At 44.8% G+C, this 21,806-nt stretch overlaps 1 protein-coding gene across 1 annotated transcript in view; it reads right to left on the bottom strand.

Moving 5' to 3' along the window:
- The window catches only part of LOC140405790 (mucin-16-like), a 133,058-nt gene extending 111,295 nt beyond the window's left edge, over positions 1-21,763 (bottom strand). Inside the window, exons 1-19 of the mRNA XM_072494223.1 lie at positions 21,617-21,763; positions 21,072-21,191; positions 19,782-19,942; positions 19,628-19,695; positions 17,627-17,787; positions 16,772-16,798; positions 15,260-15,406; positions 14,791-14,955; positions 14,309-14,473; positions 13,835-13,993; positions 11,790-11,957; positions 11,308-11,469; positions 10,824-10,988; positions 10,387-10,539; positions 9,842-9,961; positions 7,593-7,753; positions 6,275-6,342; positions 2,502-2,662; positions 1,712-1,738 (exon numbers count right to left, since the gene is read on the bottom strand). Of these exons, the coding sequence (XP_072350324.1) occupies positions 1,712-1,738; positions 2,502-2,662; positions 6,275-6,342; positions 7,593-7,753; positions 9,842-9,961; positions 10,387-10,539; positions 10,824-10,988; positions 11,308-11,469; positions 11,790-11,957; positions 13,835-13,993; positions 14,309-14,473; positions 14,791-14,955; positions 15,260-15,406; positions 16,772-16,798; positions 17,627-17,787; positions 19,628-19,695; positions 19,782-19,942; positions 21,072-21,191; positions 21,617-21,746 (2,488 nt within the window). The 5' untranslated portion in view covers positions 21,747-21,763. The remainder of the gene's footprint in view (positions 1-1,711; positions 1,739-2,501; positions 2,663-6,274; positions 6,343-7,592; positions 7,754-9,841; positions 9,962-10,386; positions 10,540-10,823; positions 10,989-11,307; positions 11,470-11,789; positions 11,958-13,834; positions 13,994-14,308; positions 14,474-14,790; positions 14,956-15,259; positions 15,407-16,771; positions 16,799-17,626; positions 17,788-19,627; positions 19,696-19,781; positions 19,943-21,071; positions 21,192-21,616) is intronic.
- Between the last annotated feature and the right edge of the window lie 43 nt (positions 21,764-21,806).

The following is a 21,806-nucleotide window of genomic DNA, read 5'->3' as shown; positions in this document are numbered from 1 at the left end:
GGTGGCCTGGCCCGCGATCGGGGCCCACCGATCCGCGGGCGGGCCTGTGCCCTGGGGGCACTCTTTCCCTTCCGCCTCCGCCACGGTCTCCACCATGGCGGAGGTGGAAGAGACTCCCTCCACTGCGCATGCGTGGGAAACTGTCAGCGGCCGCTGACGCTCCCGCGCATGCGCCGCCCGGAGATGTCATTTCCGCGCCAGCTGGCGGGGCAACAAAGGCCGTTTCCGCCAGCTGGCGGGGCGGAAATTCCTCCGGCGTCGGCCTAGCCCCTCAATGTTGGGGCTCGGCCCCCAAAGATGTGGAGCATTCCGCACCTTTGGGGCGGCGCGATGCCCGTCTGATTGGCGCCGTTTTGGGCGCCAGTTGGCGGACATCGCGCCGTTTCCGGAGAATTCCGCCCCTGAATTCTCACTGTTAAGGATTTCAGCAGAAATATTAAAACACATTTGTTTTGAATGACTTACCATTGCCCCTAAAATAACAAAAAGAAGTTTCAGATGTAGATGTTAAACATTCATTTTCTGTTATAAATTTAAATGTACCCAAATCTTTTTTATTCCAAGTAAGTGGCAATTTAGCATGGCCAATTTGCCTACCCTGTACATCTTTATGTTGTGTGGGTGAGACACACACAAACATGGAGAGAACGTGCAAACTCCACACGACAGTGACCCGGGGCCGGGATCGAACCCGGGTCCTCAGCACTGTGAGGCAGAAGTGCTAACCGCTGCGCCACCGTGCTGCCGATGTTAAACATTCATACATAAGTATCTTACAGCATCATTCCATAATCAATCTCTTCTTGCCCATGTCATTGTGAATCTGAAGAATATGATCAAAATGACAGTTGTGTGTGTAATTATTTTTCTACATAAATTGATGCTATGATTGCATTTTATTACCGAGGGCTAATAACAACATTGATTTCGCACGAGCAGATCAGTCAACTGAGAATCATTGGACAATATTAGTGAATGAAAATGAAAATCGCTTATTGTCACAAGTAGGCTCCAAATGAAGTTACAGTGAAAAGCCCCTAGTCGCCAAATTCCGGAGCCTGCTCAGGGAGGCTGGTACGGGAATTGAACCGTGCTGCTGGCCTGCCTTGGTCTGCTTTCAAAGCCAGCGTTTTACCCCTGTGCTAAACCAGCCCCTAGTGGACAGTTGCATGATGTAGCTCCTTTCACGAACATGAGATGTCCCTCAACACATTTTAACCAACAAAGTATAGTCACTTTTGGATTGTTTGGAAGCTCAAATACAGCAGTGCGATCATGGCCAAATAAACTGTTTTTTCTGATGTTGCTGGAGAGATAACTCCCTCCTCTTTTTCAAAATTGTGTGTGGAACATTTAACTTCAGTAACTTCAGAGTCAGTGATGAGTGCGGCCTTCACTGGTGTGTCAATTTAGATTGCCGTGCTTTGGTCCTGCGGTTGGACTTGAACCTGCAAGTTTCTAAAACATTGATGAGAGTGCTCCCAACTGAAAAAAAATGAATGTTTATCTGTGTATTAGTTCTAGCGCGGTCCTAAACTGAACACGAGAGAATGAGCTTATAATTTCAGTTTGGCACAGAGAAAGCTTGCACCATATGTTTATTGTCTCAGGTCAAGTTGTTGTAAGATTACCTGTGAAACTAGTTCAAAGGAACCTTTGTAGAGGTACTAAACAACAGTAGTAACAGAACAGAGATAGTTATCATACTTACTGGTTAAAATAATTGATTCATGGTAACCTGAAAAATCAAAAATGAAAAGTATAATTTAAGAGGGTTAAATTACCTACAGTTAAAATGGCAATTAATTACATGTGTCAGATATAGATTAGATTAATATCAGATACATGTGATGGCTTGAATATGATATTGCACATTTTCAAAGTTTTATTTAAAAACATTTTTTTTGTAAATTTAGATCACCCAATTATTTTTTCCAATTAAGGGTCAATTTAGTGTGGCCAATCCACCTAATCTGCACATTTTTGGGTTGTGGGGGTGAAACCCATGCAGACACGGGGAGAATGTGCAAACTCCACATGGACAGTGACCCAGAGCTGGGATCGAACCTGGGACCACAGTGCCGTGAGGCAGCTGTGCTAACCACTAGGCCACTGGTTCCCTTCACATTTTCAAAGTTAAACTTTTCAAAACTATAAAGAGTATTTAACACAATAACTGTTTTTGTTCATTTAGATATTTGCTTTCACCAATGAATAGGCTAGAGTCAGCAGAACAACAGCAAGTTGCGATCACCTGATCAGGAGTGAATGCCAGTGAGTAAGGGACAACAGACCAAGGATAAGGAAGCCAACAGAGTAGCAGAGAATCCGTCGCCAAGGGTTGAGAGTGAGCCAAATGGTAGAAATGTTGGAGCATTGCTTGTGAGTGAGGTGTTGTAGGATGGCAGAGCAACAGGAGTGGGAAGGCCTCTGAAATAAAGATTCCATCACGTACAATGTATGTAAAATCAGATCGATATTTAATTAAAATGAACACTTACCATTGACAAAGAGGCTGTTGCTGTCCAGTGAATATGGTCCGAAGGTGGTGATGCCCTGTGTCTTGTTTTGGAATTCATGGTAGAGCAGAACTTTATCAACTTGGGCAGTAGCACTCCAAATGCAAATTGTTTCGACCGTACTGCCGCCATCACTTGCAGGTCTGCCACATACACAAACCAGGTGATTAGTTTGTTTTAAATTTTAAACTTAATGCGGAATCATTGAATGGCTGGGGTTTTGTGTTCCATAGAAAGCCTCGCTGAGAAATGTCACTTTCTCTGTGGCAAGAAATTCTACCCTTTCAATGTGAAAATTATTGTAACTTTGCTGAATGGGGATTGCCAGTGCCAGGCTGCAACAGTATCACTCCCCGGTATGCCAACAACCAGTTTCATTCAAGAATTGTCATAGGCAGCCAAGCAGGAAGGGAATAGCATGTACACTCAAATCACTCTCAAAATACATTGCTGAGAGCAAAATATAGATTATGACATTCACATGGATTTAAGTTAGGCATATCGAGTACTGATATTCACTCCTCAGTGAATCAAGGCTTATCTTTCTGGGGATGTCTCACAGTAATGTCAGAGTGGAAAATGGGAAATTTCGGCAAATCAAATGATTTCAGTGATTGCTGGCACTGGGTGGATTAGGGTTGGGGTGGGAATGAGTTTGTGTTGGGGGTGAGGGGGTGGTGGGTCTGGTGTTGGTGGATCCTCATCGAAGCTTTGTTTTCCTGAACTGGCAGAGCAGTGGATCACAAGGTGCAAATTTCGGATGACATGCACTGTATTGACAATGATAGCTAGGCGCTAGCGGAAACCCTGTAAATTTCGGGCCAATAGTTTTCAACCTGAGAAAACTAAGCTTAGAATTTGTTTACACGGTCGATCTCTGAAGTCATTTATGTGATCATTATTTTCAGAATGATGGTACATTACTTGGTGTTTGAAAAGGCAGTGAGGGTTTTTCACACTTCTGTACGTTTTGGTGACTGTACATGTGGATAAGATCGAGGTTATTCAGTGGCATGAGCATTATTCAAGAACACAATGCCGGGGTATTGGATATTCTCCACTCGATGCTGCCACAAGTGGACAGAAGGTTGCTATGAACAAATTTTCCCAAGTGAAGAGAAACGGGTGCCTACATGTTAGCTTAAAAGTTGGGTCGGTCTCACCCTCAATTATTCATTTTGCCCCTTGCCTGCTGCAGCTCCCTTTTCCTAACAGTGCCACTCGGGCAGACAAAACAAGATTAGTCATGAAGTTGGGAATGTAAGTTATACCTGGGTAATACAGGGGCCAGGTTGGCAGTTGTAAAATGACATATTATTTACATTTTTACTGTACAAACACTTTTTAATCATGCAACTAATTCCTTATTAATCAATGTCGACTGGTTGTGGTGTAGTGTGTGGAGTCTGTCCCGTTGTGGTAAGTTGGAAATAAAGGATCTGAATACTGAAGTTATATAAATAACTGTGCTGAACTGCACTGTGGGCTCAAACTGCAAAGCATGATGGTCAATTTAGTCAAGTCAAAGCTTTGATATTATCAGCAAAGCTTTGCAAAATGGTGAGGACATGATAAAAAAGGGTACAGGCAGCATAATGGTACAGTGGTTAGCATTGCAGCCTCACAGCGCCAGGGACCCGGGTTTGATTATTAACTTAGTGACTGTGTGGAGTTTGAACATTCTCCAGTGGTGTCTGCGTGGGTTTCCCCCAGGTGGTCCTGTTTCCTCCCACAGTCAAAGATTGTGCAGATAAAGTGGCTTGGTCATGCTAAATTTCCCCCAAAGATTAGGTAGGGCTATGGGGATTTGGCGAGGAATTGGCCTTAGGTACACTTTTCTTTCAGAAGCTCGGTGCCTACTCGATGGGCCTCCCTCTGCACTGTGGGGATTCTATGGTCCAAAATAATATCCCCCAGAAGCATCGGGGCTTCAGTTGGAACAATTTTACGAGTTGATCAAATGACATGCACAGAGGATTTTGTTATCAGCTCGTCATTCTCCGACCCCCCGCCGGTTCGGAGAATCGCCGGGGGCTGGTGTGAATCCCGCCCCCGCCGGTTGCCGAAGTCTCCGGCACCGGATATTCAGCGGGGGCGGGAATCGCGCCGCGCCGATTGGCGGGCCCCCCCGCTCGATTCTCCGGCCCGGATGGGCCGAAGTCCCGCCGATAAATTGCCTGTCTCGCCGGCGTGGATTAATCCACCTTTTGAACGGCGGGACAAGGCGGCGTGGGTGGGCTCCGGGGTCCTGTGGGGGGCGCGGGGCGATCTGGCCCCGGGGGGTGCCCCCACGGTGGCCTGGCCCGCAATCAGGGCCCACCGATCCACGGGGGGGGCCTGTGCCGTGGGGGCACTCTTTCCCTTCCACCTCCGCCACGGTCTCCACCATGGCAGAGGCGGAAGAGACTCCCTCCACTGCGCATGCGTGGGAAACTGTCAGCGGCCGGGGATGTCATTTCCGCGCCAGCTGGCGGGGCAACAAAGGCCGTTTCCGCCAGCTGGCGGGGCGGAAATTCCTCTGGCGTCAGCCTAGCCCCTCAATGTTGGGGCTCGGCCCCCAAAGATGCGGAGCATTCCGCACCTTTGGGGCGGCGCGATGCCTGTCTGATTGGCGCCGTTTTGGGTGCCAGTCGGCGGACATCGCGCCGTTTCGGGAGAATTTCACCCCCAGATTACCACTGAGACAGACTTTGGCACGCAAAGTAATGAATTAACCTGTATTTTAGTCAGTATTTATCATTGGTTCATGGTTTAATAAAGGTTTGGTATCTTGGTGAAAGTACAACCAAGTTGTTGTGTCAGGTTTACCCAGAATAAAGACAAATTAACCTTTAGACAAAGGTCTTACAGTACCCAACAAGGGGGCTAGCAGCTGGGTGTTGTATCACTCATCTAGTGGGGTCAGAGTATTCAGGAAAGTTTTCATTGGGCAGAGGGTACCTGATTCGGAGCCACACCTCTCACTCTGTGATTGACATCCATGCTGCTAAGTTTTTGGAAGTTGCCTCGCCAAGTGACCTGGGCCCCTCGTACCACAGGTAAAATGCTATTGTTGGAGGAAGAAGCCTTTAATTGTCTATTATTTGGATGCTTAGAGCAGCCTAATTGGCTTATGGACAAGCAGGCTGTCTACTATCTCCCATTGTTCATTAAATACCAATAGAAGTTGCAAATATGCAAGTTTATGTCCAAACTTGGCAGCACCGCCACACTCCCACACACCTATCCTCCTTGGGGAAGGTGGAGAGTGGGGTAACACATAAAAATTCTACCCATAGTTTCTAATCTCATTTTTTGTCTCAGATCAAGTAACAATTAACAAGTGCATTGGCATGGGTCTTTCAAACTGAAAACTGGTTTCTCTGCCCTATTATTTCAAGATGTGAAGGAAGACTTCCTATAGTCTCTCCTGTTCATCTATGGCTACATTATTCTACAGCTGAGGCAAAATCATTCTGTCAGAGTCAACAGTGTGGACATATTTCACAGTCAGAGTTTTGAAGTGACTTCCGCTTTGTGAGGTAGATCATGGAATCAGCTCTCTGAAATGGTGGAAGATTGGTTTTGTGGTGTTTGCAAGAATGCAGTTTGGAAATTACCTCACCAGACTATGACATTGAGAAAATCATTTTCTACCACTTGTAAAATTTTATTCTGGCTTTCTGAAATAAATCCTGGTCCTGGAACATCAACATATAAATTCAGGTGTGGATTCAGTTTAACTTGGACTGTCCAGAATAATGTTAATTTCTTACCTGAAAGACACAGATTGACAACTTCTGAATTTTGACTTGACATTGCTATTGCCAAACAGATTATTGAGCTGTAAGGGATTAAAATATTGCATTTTAGTACGGAAAATCCATTGAAATTCTGAGCCCTGCGCCGGGCCGGAGAATCGGAGCAACCGTGCCATGGTGCCCCAACGCCGGCGCGCAATTCTCCGAGGTGCGGAGAATCAGCGCCATTTGCGCTGGCACGTTTGGCACGTCGCCGGCTGCTGGAATCGGCAAGGCCGCCGATTCTGCAGCCCGGATGGGCCGAGCGGCCTCTCCAACATGACAGAGTCCCACCGGCGCCGTTCACCCCTGGTCGCTGGTGTTGGGAACGCTCGGGGGTGGGCCTCCCTCACCGGGGAGGGCCTCTGATGGTGTCTGGCCCGCGATCGGGGCCCACCAATCGGCGGGCCTCCTTTCCTCCGCCGGCAATGTTATATCCCTGCGCCATTTTTGTGCAGGGCGGCCTGGGGGAGGAAGGCCACTGCGCATGCGCTCGTTGGCACCTGCCCAACTGCGCATGCGCGAGACCCAAGGCGCCGCATCTTTTACGTGGCGCCGGGTCTCCGATGCCGCGTCGAGGTCCCACCCATGCAAACCGCACCACGTCCCTGCCAGCCCCACAGAGGCCCCAGAATGGAGGTCCCATACCGGCCTCCCCGAACAGGCGCCGGAATATGGCGACTAGGGGCTTTTCACAGTAATTTTTTATTATTATTATGAGAATGGGGGTCGAGATTCTCCGACCCCCCGCCGGGTCGGAGAATCGCCGGGGGCTGGCGTGAATCCCGCCCCCGCCGGTTGCTGAATTCTCCATCACCGGATATTCGGCGGGGTCGGGAATCGCGCCGCGCCGGTTGGCGGCCCCCCCCACCGAGACTCCCTCCAGTGCGCATGCGTGGGAATGCCGTGAGCGCCCGCTAACGCTCCCGCGCATGCGCCGCCCGGAGATGTCATTTCCGCGCCAGCTGGCGGGGCACCAAAGGCCTTTTCCGCCAGCTGGCGGGGCGGAAATTCGTCCGGCGCGTGCCTATCCCCTTAAGGTTGGGGCTCGGCCCCCCAAGATGCGGAGCATTCCGCACCTTTGGGGCGGAGCGATGCCCGACTGATTTGTGCCATTTTGGGTGCCAGTCGGCGGACATCGTGCCGATACCGGAGAACTTCGCCCGGGGTCTGGGAACGGGTGCTGACGCCAGAGTAAAACACTCCGGTGTTTACTCCGGCGTCGGCACTTAGACTCCCGTTGGGAGAATCCCACCCAGAATATTTTCTTTCAAAATTACTTGGACAACCATACCTCTTCACGAAGTTTGCTTGAGTTTGCTATATACAACGGCGAACTGAGATTTTGTAGGCTTGATGTGAATGACAGTGTGAGCACAGTGAAGGTTACATTAAATTCTTTTGCCTGTGTCCCTTGATTTGGATTGACTGTTACAGGAACGATGGGGGGTTCCACTATAAAAGCAAAAGATGCAGAAAGAATTGAGGTCACAAAATCTACATCTATTCAAGTATAGATGACAAGTTATTAGTTCAGATTTATTTGAGACTGGTGAAGATACAGCTTTGGCTGTCCACCTCTGTTTAGTTGGCCAAAGATTTCTAATGGCCTTGCCAGCAGAAATTCTTACTCTTCCATTGTTCGCTTGAATTTGGTAACCTCTAAGTCAAGCAGGAAATCTGTTAACCAATAAGATTGAAGTATTCCATCTACAAAACTATACAGCCTAATTCCCAGACTTGTCTCCCTATAACCACGATTCAGTAATCCCCACCATCTCAGAACTTTTGTTTCTTTTTGCGCAGTTAGCCCATTAAGTTTGTTACGAATGCTTCTTGCATTTAGATATGAAGCTTTCAAATTTGTTTTCATGTTAAATTTCCATACTCTTCTACAATTCCTTAGTGCATAAAGACATCCAACTGTTCTGTCTGGTTACCATCCAACCCATTGCTAACCTCCACTCTTACCTCCTCCTTTCAATTGGGGTTTCTAGTGCCCCCTGCAACTGAATCCTCCCCCTCCAATTTTGTTTAAAACCCTTATCTACAGCCCTAGTTACACAATTCGCTAGAAGTGTGGTCCCAGCCTCTCAATCGAGCAGGAAATCTGTCAACCAATCAGACTTGATTATTTTATCAGTATTTGGCATGACTATGGTAACCCACTTTAACAACAGTGATTTTGGTGCAGATTCCATCAGCAAAAACTTCTGCAACACAGCCTGCGAAAAGAGTATAATTGGCAGCAGCTTCCACATTTTCATGTTTAACTGGACATATGCAGACTCCAGGGGCGTCATTCTCCGACTCCCCGCCGGGTCGGAGAATGGCCGTTGGCCGCCGTGAGTCCCGCCCCCGCCGAAGTCTCCGGTACCGGAGATTGGGCGGGGGCAGGAATCGGGCCGCGCCGGTTGGCGAGACCCCCCGCTCAATTCTCCGGCCCGGATGGGCCGAAGTCCCGCCCAGAAATTGCCTGTCCCGCCGGCGTAAATCAAAGCTGGTATTTACCGGCGGGACCAGGCGGCGTGGGTGGGCTCTGGGGTCCTGGGGGGGGCGCGGGGCGATCTGGCCCCGGGGGGTGCCCCCACGGTGGCCTGGCCCGCGATCGGGGCCCACCGATCCGCAGGCGGGCCTGTGCCATGGGGGCACTCTTTCCCTTCCGCCTCCACCACGGCCTCCACCATGGCGGAGGCGGAAGAGACTCTCCCCACTGCGCATGCGTGGGAAACTGTCGGCCGCCGCTGACGCGGGGCACCAAACGCCATTTCCGCCAGCTGGCGGGGCAACAAACGCCATTTCCGCCAGCTGGAGGGGCGGAAATCCCTCCGGCGCCGGCCTAACCCCTCAATGTTGGGGCTCAGCCCCCAAAGATGCGGAGCATTCCGCACCTTTGGGCCGGCGCGATGCCCGTCTGATTGGCGCCGTTTTTAGCGCCAGTCGGTGGACATCGCGCCGTTGGGGGAGAATTTCGCCCCAGAAGTCGCTCTTAATTTTACTCTGAAACAATGTTGATTACTGACATTATGGTCTATCCAGGGAGATCTGTCTGAAGACTCAAATAACAGAAATTCAACAGGCTGGAGAAGCCACACACGGAGTATCCCACTAATGTAGCTTCCTGTACAGCCATAAACTCAGATTTCTCTGATTTTCCAATAGTTGTAATATCGATATGATACATTGCACCTGGATGGAATCTGCATAAATCTGTTCATCAATTCTGTTTAAAATTTCATTAGGTTCCATCTGCAGTCCACTGATCCAATGTTACTGCAACCTGGCACTCAATATGTGCCCAACGTCTGATCAGGTTAATTGTGCGGCTGAATGATGCATTCTCCCAAATCACTGCCCAAAATATGCATGAGGGAGAGATCTGCTTCCACCTCTCTATATTTCCAAACATCAGAGATATTCCAACTTACAGAAATGGAAAACATTTCAAATGAAGGGACAAAAACACTTCTTAGAGAAAGATCTAAATAATTGAAAGAACTCCTCTACAAAAACTATACAGCTCATTGTTGTTGCTGTGTGTACCTGTCATTCGGCTGGTTGTTCGTGTTGTAAATGCTTCACTGGTGGTCACGGGCACAGCTGAGTGTGTTTGAGTTTGAATAGATGTAGAAGGAGTTTCTCTGCCTGACGGTGTCGATGTTTCTGTTGCACAAAAGAGAACATTCAACATTGTTACACAGCGTTCATATATCCGACAGTCATTCAATTCCATTGTGTTCAGATTATGAAGCTGCTGCTTTAGCTGGATATGGGGTGAAATTCTGATGTTAACACAATGAGTCATATTGAGATTTAATAATGGAGCATAAACCAGCCCTGCTTAAATTGGAGCTCGATCGGCAATATGATTATCAACCTACTGAAGCTCAATATGAAAATCTTTCCGTGGTCAACAAGTCCTGGAGTGGGAACTGAACCCACAGCTTCTGTTTCAAATGCAGGGACACGAACTACATTCTAGAGCCAACACAATCATGGACTATCTTTCCATCCTGTATTTCTAACTTTGCAGTAGATTGAAAAGATTCAGAAAGTTGCAACTGATAAAAGAGCACTCATGAACTCACGACTTGTTGAGAGGAGGGATGTCGTCATTGTTGTTGATGCTTCAGGGGAGGCTGCTGTCATTGTTGGTGCTAATGTGCTTGATGAGGGAGGAGCTGGTGTGGAGGTTTGTGCTACAGTGGATGTCTCCATATTTGTCGTGAAATGTTCTGTTGCTGTTATCGAAATAGAGGACAGCCATAATTAGATATGCAGACATGGAGCAGCATCCTAACATTCTAACCGGAAGGTCGCCTTCATAGTCTCATATATCGTTGGCTAATTAACATGGCCTGGCAAGGCAGCAATGGGCAAAAGGCATTTGCACCTTATTCTGCTCTACATTATCATAGCTGATAGAAAAATATACTTTGTTGTTAAATTTCCATTACGTTTTTAGAGTTGAAGCAGGTGAAACATTTCAGAATCATAGAACTGAGCAGAGAGCACTCATACTCACCACTTGTTGAAAGGATTGATGTTGTCATTGTCGTTGCTTCAGGTGTCGTTGATTCAATGGAGCTTGCTCCAGATGTTGGTGCAAGTGTGCTTGGTGAAGTTGGTGCTGATCTGGATGTTGCTGCTTCAGTGGAAGTCTGTGTATTTGTTGTCGATACTGATTGCTCTGTGATATAAAAAGTGGACATTGTTATTGAGGGAACTGTAAAGGATGGATAAATATATAAAAGTTTTTATTCATGTGTGTGTTATAATTTTTATGAAATGACATGTATATGGGAATATAATGAGCTGGATAAAATAGCCTCGAAATGTGAAAACATTAGAGCACTAATTGTGTTTTACATCTGATTAAGCCTGTGCAATTATAGGAAACAACATACTGGTGCAATCTCCTGATGGTTTTTGCTGTTTACTTCCATCTTCCAACACTTTCAAATGATTAATATTTGAATTGCTGCATAAGTGTGATTTTGTGTGCTCACCACTTGTTGATGGGAGTGACGTAGTGTATGTCGACTCTTCAGCTGTTGATCCTTCAGTAGAGCCCACTGTCGATGTTGATGCTGTTTGACTTGTTGCGGGACTAGATGATGAGGGGGTCAACGATGCTGTGGTTGTCAGTGTGCTTGTAGTTGATGATTCTGCTGTTATTATTGAAAAATGTAATGATTTTATTCCATGTAACAGCGAGCATGGGTAATATATTATATTTTTTCCACATCACATGTCCATTATCTTGTTCATACTCATGCACCATGGGCTTTACTGAGTAATTTAACTTGGCTCTGTTTTGCCTGAAGGTACAGCTCCAAGGAAGATGAGCACTCGATTGTTCCATGTTTAATTATAGCCAACAGCAAAATACAATATTATTGAATTTTTATACTGTCTTTGTGTGGTTCTAACTCTCAGTTTTTCAGGACTGAGAGTGGAATTAGTGCAAAGAGTGTTTTTGGTTACTCACCATTAGTTGATGGGGGTGGTGCAGTGCCTGTTCTTGCTTCAGTAGTTGGTGCTTCAGTGGAGCTCACTGTAGGTGTTTCCGCTGTTGCAATTGTTGAGATGGAAGCTGATGTTGAGCTTTGTGCTGCTGTGGATATCTCCGTAGCTGCAGCGGATGTTTTTTCTGCTGCTGTGGAGATAGGTGATAGATTTAGAATGTGTACAAAATGCATGGAAAAACACGCAAAACCTTGAGTCCAATAATCATTTTCCTTGAACTCCCATGTCGTGGATATTACTAATGTAACCTTGACATGTCATAAGATCATGAAAGAGCAAATCTCATCTGTACATTGTCCTACTTGGGGCGTTTGTGGACAGCCACATGCTGTACTACATACATACAGTACATACAGAACATACAGAATTTACAGTGCAGAAGGAGGCCATTCGGCCCATCGAGTGGGTGAGTAAATTTGCAGACGATACTAAAGTCGGTGGTGTTGTCGATAGTGTGGAAGGATGTAGCAGGTTACAGAGGGATATAGATAAGCTGCAGAGCTGGGCTGAGAGGTGGCAAATGGAGTTTAATGTAGAGAAGTGTGAGGTGATTCACTTTGGAAGGAATAACAGGAATGCGGAATATTTGGCTAATGGTAAAGTTCTTGAAAGTGTAGATGAGCAGAGGGATCTAGGTGTCCATGTACATAGATCCCTGAAAGTTGCCACCCAGGTTGATAGGGTTGTGAAGAAGGCCTATGGAGTGTTGGCCTTTATTGGTAGAGGGATTGAGTTCCGGAGTCGGGACGTCATGTTGCAGCTGTACAGAACTCTGGTACGGCCGCATTTGGAGTATTGCGTACAGTTCTGGTCACCGCATTATAGGAAGGACGTGGAGGCTTTGGAGCGGGTGCAGAGGAGATTTACCAGGATGTTGCCTGGTATGGAGGGAAAATCTTATGAGGAAAGGCTGATGGACTTGAGGTTGTTTTCGTTGGAGAGAAGAAGGTTAAGAGGAGACTTAATAGAGGCATACAAAATGATCAGGGGGTTGGATAGGGTGGACAGTGAGAGCCTTCTCCCGCGGATGGATATGGCTGGCACGAGGGGACATAACTTTAAACTGAGGGGTAATAGATATAGGACAGAGGTCAGAGGTAGGTTCTTTACGCAAAGAGTAGTGAGGCCGTGGAATGCCCTACCTGCTACAGTAGTGAACTCGCCAACATTGAGGGCATTTAAAAGTTTATTGGATAAACATATGGATGATAATGGCATAGTGTAGGTTAGATGGCTTTTGTTTCGGTGCAACATCGTGGGCCGAAGGGCCTGTACTGCGCTGTATTGTTTTTGTTCTATGAGTCTGCACCGACCCACTTAAACCCTCACTTCCACCCTATCCCCGTAATCCAATAACCCCGCCAAACCTTTTTGGTCACTAAGGGCAATTTATCACAGCCAATCCACCTAACCTGCACGTCTTTGGACTGTGGGAGGAAACCGGAGCACCCGGAGGAAACCCACGCAGAAACGGGGAGAGCGTGCAGACTCCGCACAGACAGTGACCCAGCGGGGAATCGAACCTGGGACCCTGGCGCTGTGAAGCCACAGTACTAACCACTGTGCTACCGTGCTGCACACGGTACTCTTTGATGATAGTCAGTAAAACGTTTCTACACTTGAAGTTGGTGGAATTCTGCTATTCAAATTGATAGCCAAAATCATGTCACCTTTTTTGTTAACTTTCCTTGGTATGTTTTTATACTTGCAGTCAGGGAAATGGATCAGAATATTAGAGCTGAGCAGAGAGCACTCATTTAAAAAAAAAAAATGTTGAGTAGCCAATTATTTTTCTTTTTCCAATTACAGGGCAATTTAGCATGGCATATCCACCTAACCAGCACATGTTTGGGTTGTGGGGGCGAAACCCACGCAGACATGGGAAGAATGTGCAAGCGGCACACGGACAGTGACCCAGGGCCGGGATTCGAACCCGGGTCCTCAGCGCCGCAATGCCAATGCTAACCACTGCGCCATATGCTGCCCTCAGAGAGCATTCATACTTACCACTTGTTGAAAGGATTGGTGTTGTCATTGTCGTTGCTTCAGGTGTCGATGATTCAATGGAGTTTGCTACAGATGTTGGTGCTATTGTACTTGGTGTGGTAGGTGCTGATCTAGATGTTGGTAATGCAGTCTGTGAACTTACTGTCGATACTGATGGCTCTGTGATTTAAAAAGTGTACATTGTTATTGAAGGAACTGAACAGGATGGATCAATCTAAAATGTTTCTTCGTATTTGTGTTATCATTTCTGTCAAATGACATCATATGGAACGATAATGAGCTGGATAAAATAGCCTGGAATTATGACTACATTAGGGCACCAATTGTGTTTTACATATCATTAACCTTGTGCAATGAGAGGAAACAACATATTGCTGAAATAATCTCATGGTTTTTGCTATGTACTTCCATCTTCCAGCAGTTTCAAATGATTCATCTTTGAATTTTAGTATAAGTGTGATTTTGTCTGCTCACCATTTGTTGATGGGAGTGACGTAGTGTATGTTGACTCTTCAGTTGTTGATCCTTCGATAGAGCCCACTGTCGATGTTGATGCTGTTTCACTTGTTGCGGGAGTAGATGATGGGGAGGTCAGTGCAGCTGTGTATGTCTGCGTGCTTGTAGTTGATGATTCTGCCGCTAGTAGTGATAAAGGTAATGATTTCATTCAGTTAAACCGGGAGGCATGCGTGATTCATTATACTCTATCCTCAACGGTTGTCCTTTATATCTTGTTAATACTCATTGAACATGGAATTCACTTTGTAATATAACATGGCTTTGTTTTAACTGAAGGTACCGCTCCACGAGATATGAGCACTAGATTGTTCCATGTATAATCAGAGCCAACAAGATAATATTATATTATTTTTATACTGCCTTAATGTCTTTCTAACTGTGAGTATTTGCCAAGACTGAGAATGGAATAGGTGCAAAGAATGTTTTTGGTTACTCACCACTTGTTGATGGGGGTGGTGTAGTGCCTGCTGTTGCTTCGGTAGTTGATCCTTCAGTGGTGCTCACTGTAGGTGTTTGCGCTGTTGTACTTGTTGAGATGGAAGCTGATGTTGAGCTTTGTGCTGCTGTGGATGTTTCCGTAGCTGCAGCTGAGGTTTCTTCCCCTGGAATGGAAATAGGTGATAGACTTAGAAAATGTACAAAAAAGCATGGATAAACAAGCAAAAAACCTTCAGCCCAAAAAACAACTTACTTGAACTCCCATGTCATGGACATTACTAAAGTAACTGAGAAATGTTAAAACATCCTGAATAAGCAAATGCTGTCTGCACATTGTTCTACTTGGAGCAATTGTGGATAGCCACATGCTATATTCCTTTGATAATCTTCGGTAAAGTGTTTCTGCACTTGGAGTTGGCAGAATGAATAGAAATGGTAGAACTGATAAGAGAACAGTCGTCTACTCACCACTTGCAGAAGTGAGAGATGTCGTTATCGATGCTTCTGTTGAGCTCAGTGTGGCTGTTGTTGCAATTGTACTCATTGAGGGAACTGCTGATGTAACAGTTTGTGCTGTAGTCGAAGTCTTTATGTTTGCAGCCGACTGTTCTGTTGCTGAGGTTAAAATAGGTGACAGCCTTAAAGTGCTATACAACATGTCTGGAACAAGATCCTAACATTATAGCTGAAAATCCACCTTCTTAACATGATATAGAGTGCCACAAAGTAATGGCCATGTTGCAAAGCAAATATACAATATTTATGCGAACAACTGCGCCAAGAAGGCATTCGGCGAAATGCTCCATGGACACCATTCTCTATCTTTGCTCTGATTACACACTTCTTCTTCAATGCGGTTTCCTGAAATCTCACTGTTTGGCATTTCAGCAGAACTATTAAAACACATTTGATTTGAATGGCTCAGCATTGCCCCTAATGTTAAACAATCATTTTCCAATTAAGTGGCAATTTAGCATGGCCAATTCGCCTACCCTGTACATCTTTGAGTTGTGGAAGTGAGACACACACAAACACAGGGAGAATGTGCAAACTCCACATGACAGTGACCGAACCCGGTGAGATTGAACCCGGGTTCTCAGCACTTGGAGGCAGCAGTGCTAACCACTACACCACCGTGCCGCCGATGTTAAACATTCATACATAAATATCTCACAGCATCATTCCATAATCAATCTCTTCTTGCCCATGTCATTGAGAATCTGAGGAATATGATCAAAAACTCCTTGTTCAGAGTAGCCACTGATTATTCTGACTGAATGATCATTCTTGAGCACTAGATTTTACTTTTAGTTCACCTGTTCCCCACTCAATAGATGCTTTAGCAACTGGGATTTCCATTTCTGAATTTTAAGCGTTTGATCAATACCTTTTCAGGAAATCAGATTCACCACTTAGTTTAAGTTCTACAATAAAGTACAAATAAAATTCTTGCATGATGTAGCACCTTTCACGAACAACAGATATCCTTCAGCACATGAGAGGCAACAAATTACTTTTTTGGAGGATAGCCACTGTTGTAATGTTGGAAGCTCATGTACAGCAGTGCGATCATGGCCAAATAAACTGTTTTCTGTGATGTTGGTAGAGAGATATCTCCTTGCTCTTTTTCACAATAGTGTGTGGAACATTTAACTTCAGTAACTTCAGAGTCAGTAATGAGTGCAGCACCCCACTGGTGTGTCAATATAGATTTTTGCACTTTAGTCCTGCGGTTGGACTTGAACCTGCATTTCTTTGAAACATTGGCGAGAGTGCACCCAACTGACAGAAGAATGAATGTTTATCTGTTTATTAGTTCGAACGCGGTCCTAAACTGAGCATGAGAGAATGAGCTTAGAATTTCAGTATGATACAGAGAAAGCTTTCACAACATGTTTATTGTCCCAGGTCAGGTTGTTGTAAGATTGAAAAGATATTAAACAACAATATTAACAGAACTGAGATAGTTATCATACTTACTGGTTAAAACAATTGATTCATGGTAACCTGAAATCAAAAATGAAATGGATAACTTAAGAAGGTTCAATTGCTTTACGTTAAAATTGCAATTAATTACATATGGCAGCTATAGAACATAGAACATACAGTGCAGAAGGAGGCCATTCAGCCCATCGAATCTGCAACGACCACTTAAGCCCTCACTTCCACCCTATCCCCAAACCCAATAACCCCATCTCACCTTTTTGGATACCAAGGGCAATTTAGCATCGCCAATCCTCCTAACCTGCACGTCTTGGACTGTGGGAGGAAACCGTAGCACCCGGATGAAACACACGCAGACACAGGGAGAACGTGCAGGCTTCGCACAGACAGTGACCCAGCGGGGAATTGAACCTGGGTCCCTGATGCTGAGAAGGAGCAGGGCTAACCACTGTGCTACCGTGCTGCCCACTTAGACAAGTGTCAGATAATGTGATGGCTTTGATAAGATATTGCACATTTTCAAAGCTAAACTTTTCAAAACTCGAAAGTGGATTTAACACAATAACTGTTTTTGTTCATTTAGCTGTTTGCTTTCACCAATGATTAGGCTAGAGCCAGCAGAGCAACAGGAAGGTGCGGCCACCTGATCAGGAGTTAATGACAGTGAGTAAGAGGTAACAGGCCAAGAGTAGGGAAGCCAACAGAGTCGCAGAGAATCAGTCGGCAAGGAATGAGAGTGAGCCAAATTATGGTAAAGTTCGAGCATTGCTTGCGAGTGAGGTGGTAGTAGGATGGCAGAGCAGCAGGAGCGGGAATGCCTCAGAAATAAATATTCCACCAGGTACAATGTGTATAAAATCAGATCAATATTTAATTAAAATGAGCACTTACCATTGACAAAGAGGCTGTTGCTGTCCAGTGAATACGGTCCGAAGGTGGTGATGCCCTGCGTGTTGTTTTGAAATTCATGGTAGAGTAGAACTTTGTCAACTTGGGCAGTAGCACTCCAAGTGCAGATTGCCTCAACCGTACTGCTGCCATCACTTGCAAGTCTGCCACATGAACAAACCAAGTGGTTAATTTGTTTTTAAATTTTAACTTAATGCAGAATCATTGAATGGCTGTTTTTTTGTGTTCAGCGGCAAAGCATGAGCACTAGCCACTTGCCTCATAGAAAGCACTGCGTATTGATTTAATAATAATAATAAGTGCTTATTGTCACAAGTTGGCTTCAATGAAGTTACTGTGAAAAGCCCCTAGCCGCCACATTCCGGCACCTGTTCAGGGAGGCTGGCACGGGAATTGAACCGTGCTGCTGGCCTTGTTCTGCATTACAAGCCAGCTGTTTAGCCCACTGTGCTAAACCAGCCTAGACTCCTTGTTGAATTGAGGCTTAACTTTCTGGGGATTTCTCACAGTAATGCCAGAGTGGGAAATGGGAAATTTCGACAAATCAAATGATTTCACTGATTGCTCGCACTAGGTGGATTGGGGTGGGAGTGAGTTTGTGTTGGGGTGGGTGGGTGAGGGTGTGGTGGGTGTGGTGTTGGCGCATCCACAGTGAAGCTTCATTTTTCCTGAACTGACAGAGCAGTGGATCATAAGCTGCAAATTTAGGATGTCTGCATTAACCTGCACTGTATTGACAATGAAAGCTGACTAGGCGCCATCGGAAACCCTGTAAATTCCAGGTCAATAGTTTTCAACATGAAAAAGCTACGCTTAGAATTTGTTTGCAGGATCGATGTCTGAAGTTATTTATGTGATCGTTATTTTCTGAATGATGGTACATTACTTGGTGTTTGAAATGACAGTGAGGACTTTTCACGCTTCTGTACGTTTTGGTGTCTGTACACGTGGACAAGGCCGAGGCTATTCAGTGGTATGAGGATTAGTCAAGTTTTACCCAGAGTAAAGAGAAATTAACCTTTGGACAAGGTATCAGGTTTTAGACGGTACCCAACACGGGGGCTGGCAGCTGGGTTTGGGAGGGTGGCTGTGTCACTTACATGGTGGGGTCAGAATACTTCAGAAAAGTTTTTGTTGGGCACAGGGTACCTGATTAGGAGCCACACCTCTCACCATGTGGTTGACATCCGTGCTGCTAAGTTTTACGAAGTGACCTCGCCATGTGACCCGGGCACCTCATACCACTGACAAAATACCATTCAAGGAGGAAGAAGCCCTTAATGGTGTATTATTTGGATGCTTAGAGTGGCCTAATTAGTTGTGGGCAAGCAGGCGGTTTATTATCTCCCACTGGTCATTAAATACCAATTGAAATGGGTGTGATGCTGCAAATACGGTACCCAAGTTCATGTTCCCAACATGGCAACCCTGCTGTGCTCTCACACACCCATCCCCCTTGGGAAAGGGGAGATGGAGTAACATGTAAAATTCTGGCCATTGTATCTGATCGCAATTTGTTGTTTTAGATTAAGTAACAATAAACAAGTGCATTGGAGCGGGTGTTTCAAACTGAAAACTGCAGTTTTCTCTGCCCTATTATTTCAAGATGTGAAGGAGGACTACATGCAGCCACCCTGTTCATCTATAGCTACATTATCTAATACCTGAGGCAAAGTCATTCTCTCAGAGAGCCATGAGTGTGGACATATTTCACAGTCAGAGTTTTGAAGTGACTTCCGCTTTGTGAGGTAGATCATGGAATGAGTTCTCTGAAATGGTGGAAGATTGGTTTTGTGGTGTTTGCAAGAATGTAGTTTGGAAATGACCTCACCAGACTATGACATTGAGAAAATCATTTTCTACCACTTGTAAAATTTTACTTTGGTTTTCTGAAATAAATCCTGGTCACTGGAACATCAACATAAAAATGCAGGTGTGGATTCAGTTTAACTTGGACTGTCCAGAATAATGTTAATTTCTTACCTGAAAGACACAGACTGACAAGTTCTGAATTTTGACTTGACATTGCTATTGCCAAACAGATTATTGAGCTGTCAGGAATTAAAATTTTGCATTTTAGTATGAAAAATACATTGCAATCGAATACTTTCTTTCAAAATTACTTGGACAACCATACCTCTTCACGAATTTTGCTTGAGTTTGCTATATACAACGGCGAACTGAGATTTTGTAGACTTGATGTGAATGACAGTGTGAGCACAGTGAAGGTTACATTAAATTCTTTTGCCTGTGTCCCTTGATTTGGGTTGACTGTTGCAGGAACAATTGGGGGTTCCACTATAAAAACAAAAGATGCAAAAAGAATTGAGGTCAAAAAATCGACATCTATTCAAGTAAGGATGACAAGTTATTGGCTCAGATTTATTTGAGACTGGTGAAGGAACAGCTTTGGCCATTGAGTTGCCCAGAGACTTCTAATGGCCATGCCAGCAGAAATTCTTACTCTTCCATAGTTAGCTTGAATTTTGTAAACTCTCAATCGAGTAGGAAATCTGTCAACCAATAAGATTGAAGTAGCTTCAGAGAAGATGAAGCAGGAAATAATAAACAGGAAGTATTTATAAAATTTAAATCATTGTTCAGGAACTGAAATAAAGCGTGTTTGATGCACTTTATCTACGAGGAAGACAGAAAAGAGCAAAATACAACCGTGACATTTGATGATTTTAAATAAAAAAAGTCTGCTACATAAATTTTCTTCGAAGGAACTATGAATTCACCCTGATTTAACTTTGTGTTCAGGATCAGAGAAGGTGTTCAAATATAATTCTGGCATACCATTCCATTAAATACATTGTTACTTCTGATTGAAATAGATTTGAATATTTCATCAACATCTGGCACGACTATAGTAACACCTAACCCACATTTACAACAGTGATTTTGGTGCAGATTCCATCAGCAAAAACTGCTGCAAATCAGCCTGTGAAGGAAAAGAGTATAATTGACAGCATCTTCCACATTTTCATGTTTAACTGCACATATGCTGTTAATTTAGCTTCCGATACAGATACAAACTCAGATTTCTCTGAGTTTTCCAATAGTTGTATTATCTATTTGATACATTGCACTTGGGTGGAATCTGCAGAAATCTGTTCATCAATTCTGTTTAAAATTTCATTAGCTTCGATCTGCAGCCTACTGATCCACTCAATATGTGCCCAGTGTCCAATCAGGTTAATTGTGCGGCTGAATGATGCATTCCCCCAAATCACTGCCCAGAATATGCATGAGGGAGAGATCTGCTTCCACCTCCCTTTATTTCCAAACATCAGAGATATTCCAACTTACAGACAGGGAAAACATTTCAAATGAAGGGACAAAATCACTTCTTAGAGAAAGATCTAAATAATTGAAAGAACTCCTCTACAAAAACTATACAGCTCATTGTTGTTGCTGTGTGTACCTGTCATTAGGCTGGTTGTTCGTGTTGTAAATGCTTCACTGATAGTCACGGGCACAGCGGAGCTTGTTGAGGTTTGAATAGATGTAGAAGGAGTTTCTCTGCCTGACAGTGTTGATGTTTCTGTTGCACAAAAAAGAACATTCAGGATTGTTACACAGCGTTCATATATCCGACAGTCATCCTATTGTGTTGCCTTCAGATTATGAAGCTGCTGCTTTAGCTGGATATGGGGTGAAATTCTGGTGTTAACACAATGCGTCATATTGAGATTTAATAATGGAGCATAAACCAGCCCTGCTTAAATTGGAGCTCGATCGGCAATATGATTATCAACCTACTGAAGCTCAATATGAAAATCTTTCCGTGGTCAACAAGTCCTGGAGTGGGGACTGAACCCACAGCTTCTGTTTCAAATGCAGGGACACGAACTACATTCTAGAGCCAACACAATCATGGACTATCTTTCCATCCTGTATTTCTAACTTTGCAGTAGATTGAAAAGATTCAGAAAGTTGCAACTGATAAAAGAGCACTCATGAACTCACGACTTGTTGAGAGGAGGGATGTCGTCATTGTTGTTGATGCTTCAGGGGAGGCTGCTGTCGTTGTTGGTGCTAATGTACTTGATGAGGGAGGAGCTGGTGTGGAGGTTTGTGCTACAGTGGATGTCTCCATATTTGTCGTGAAATGTTCTGTTGCTGTTATCGAAATAGAGGACAGCCATAATTAGATATG

This window comes from Scyliorhinus torazame, unplaced genomic scaffold (genome assembly GCF_047496885.1).
Source record: "Scyliorhinus torazame isolate Kashiwa2021f unplaced genomic scaffold, sScyTor2.1 scaffold_239, whole genome shotgun sequence".
Taxonomy (NCBI): Eukaryota; Metazoa; Chordata; class Chondrichthyes; order Carcharhiniformes; family Scyliorhinidae; genus Scyliorhinus; species Scyliorhinus torazame.
This window is presented reverse-complemented; position numbering and strand designations above follow the sequence as displayed.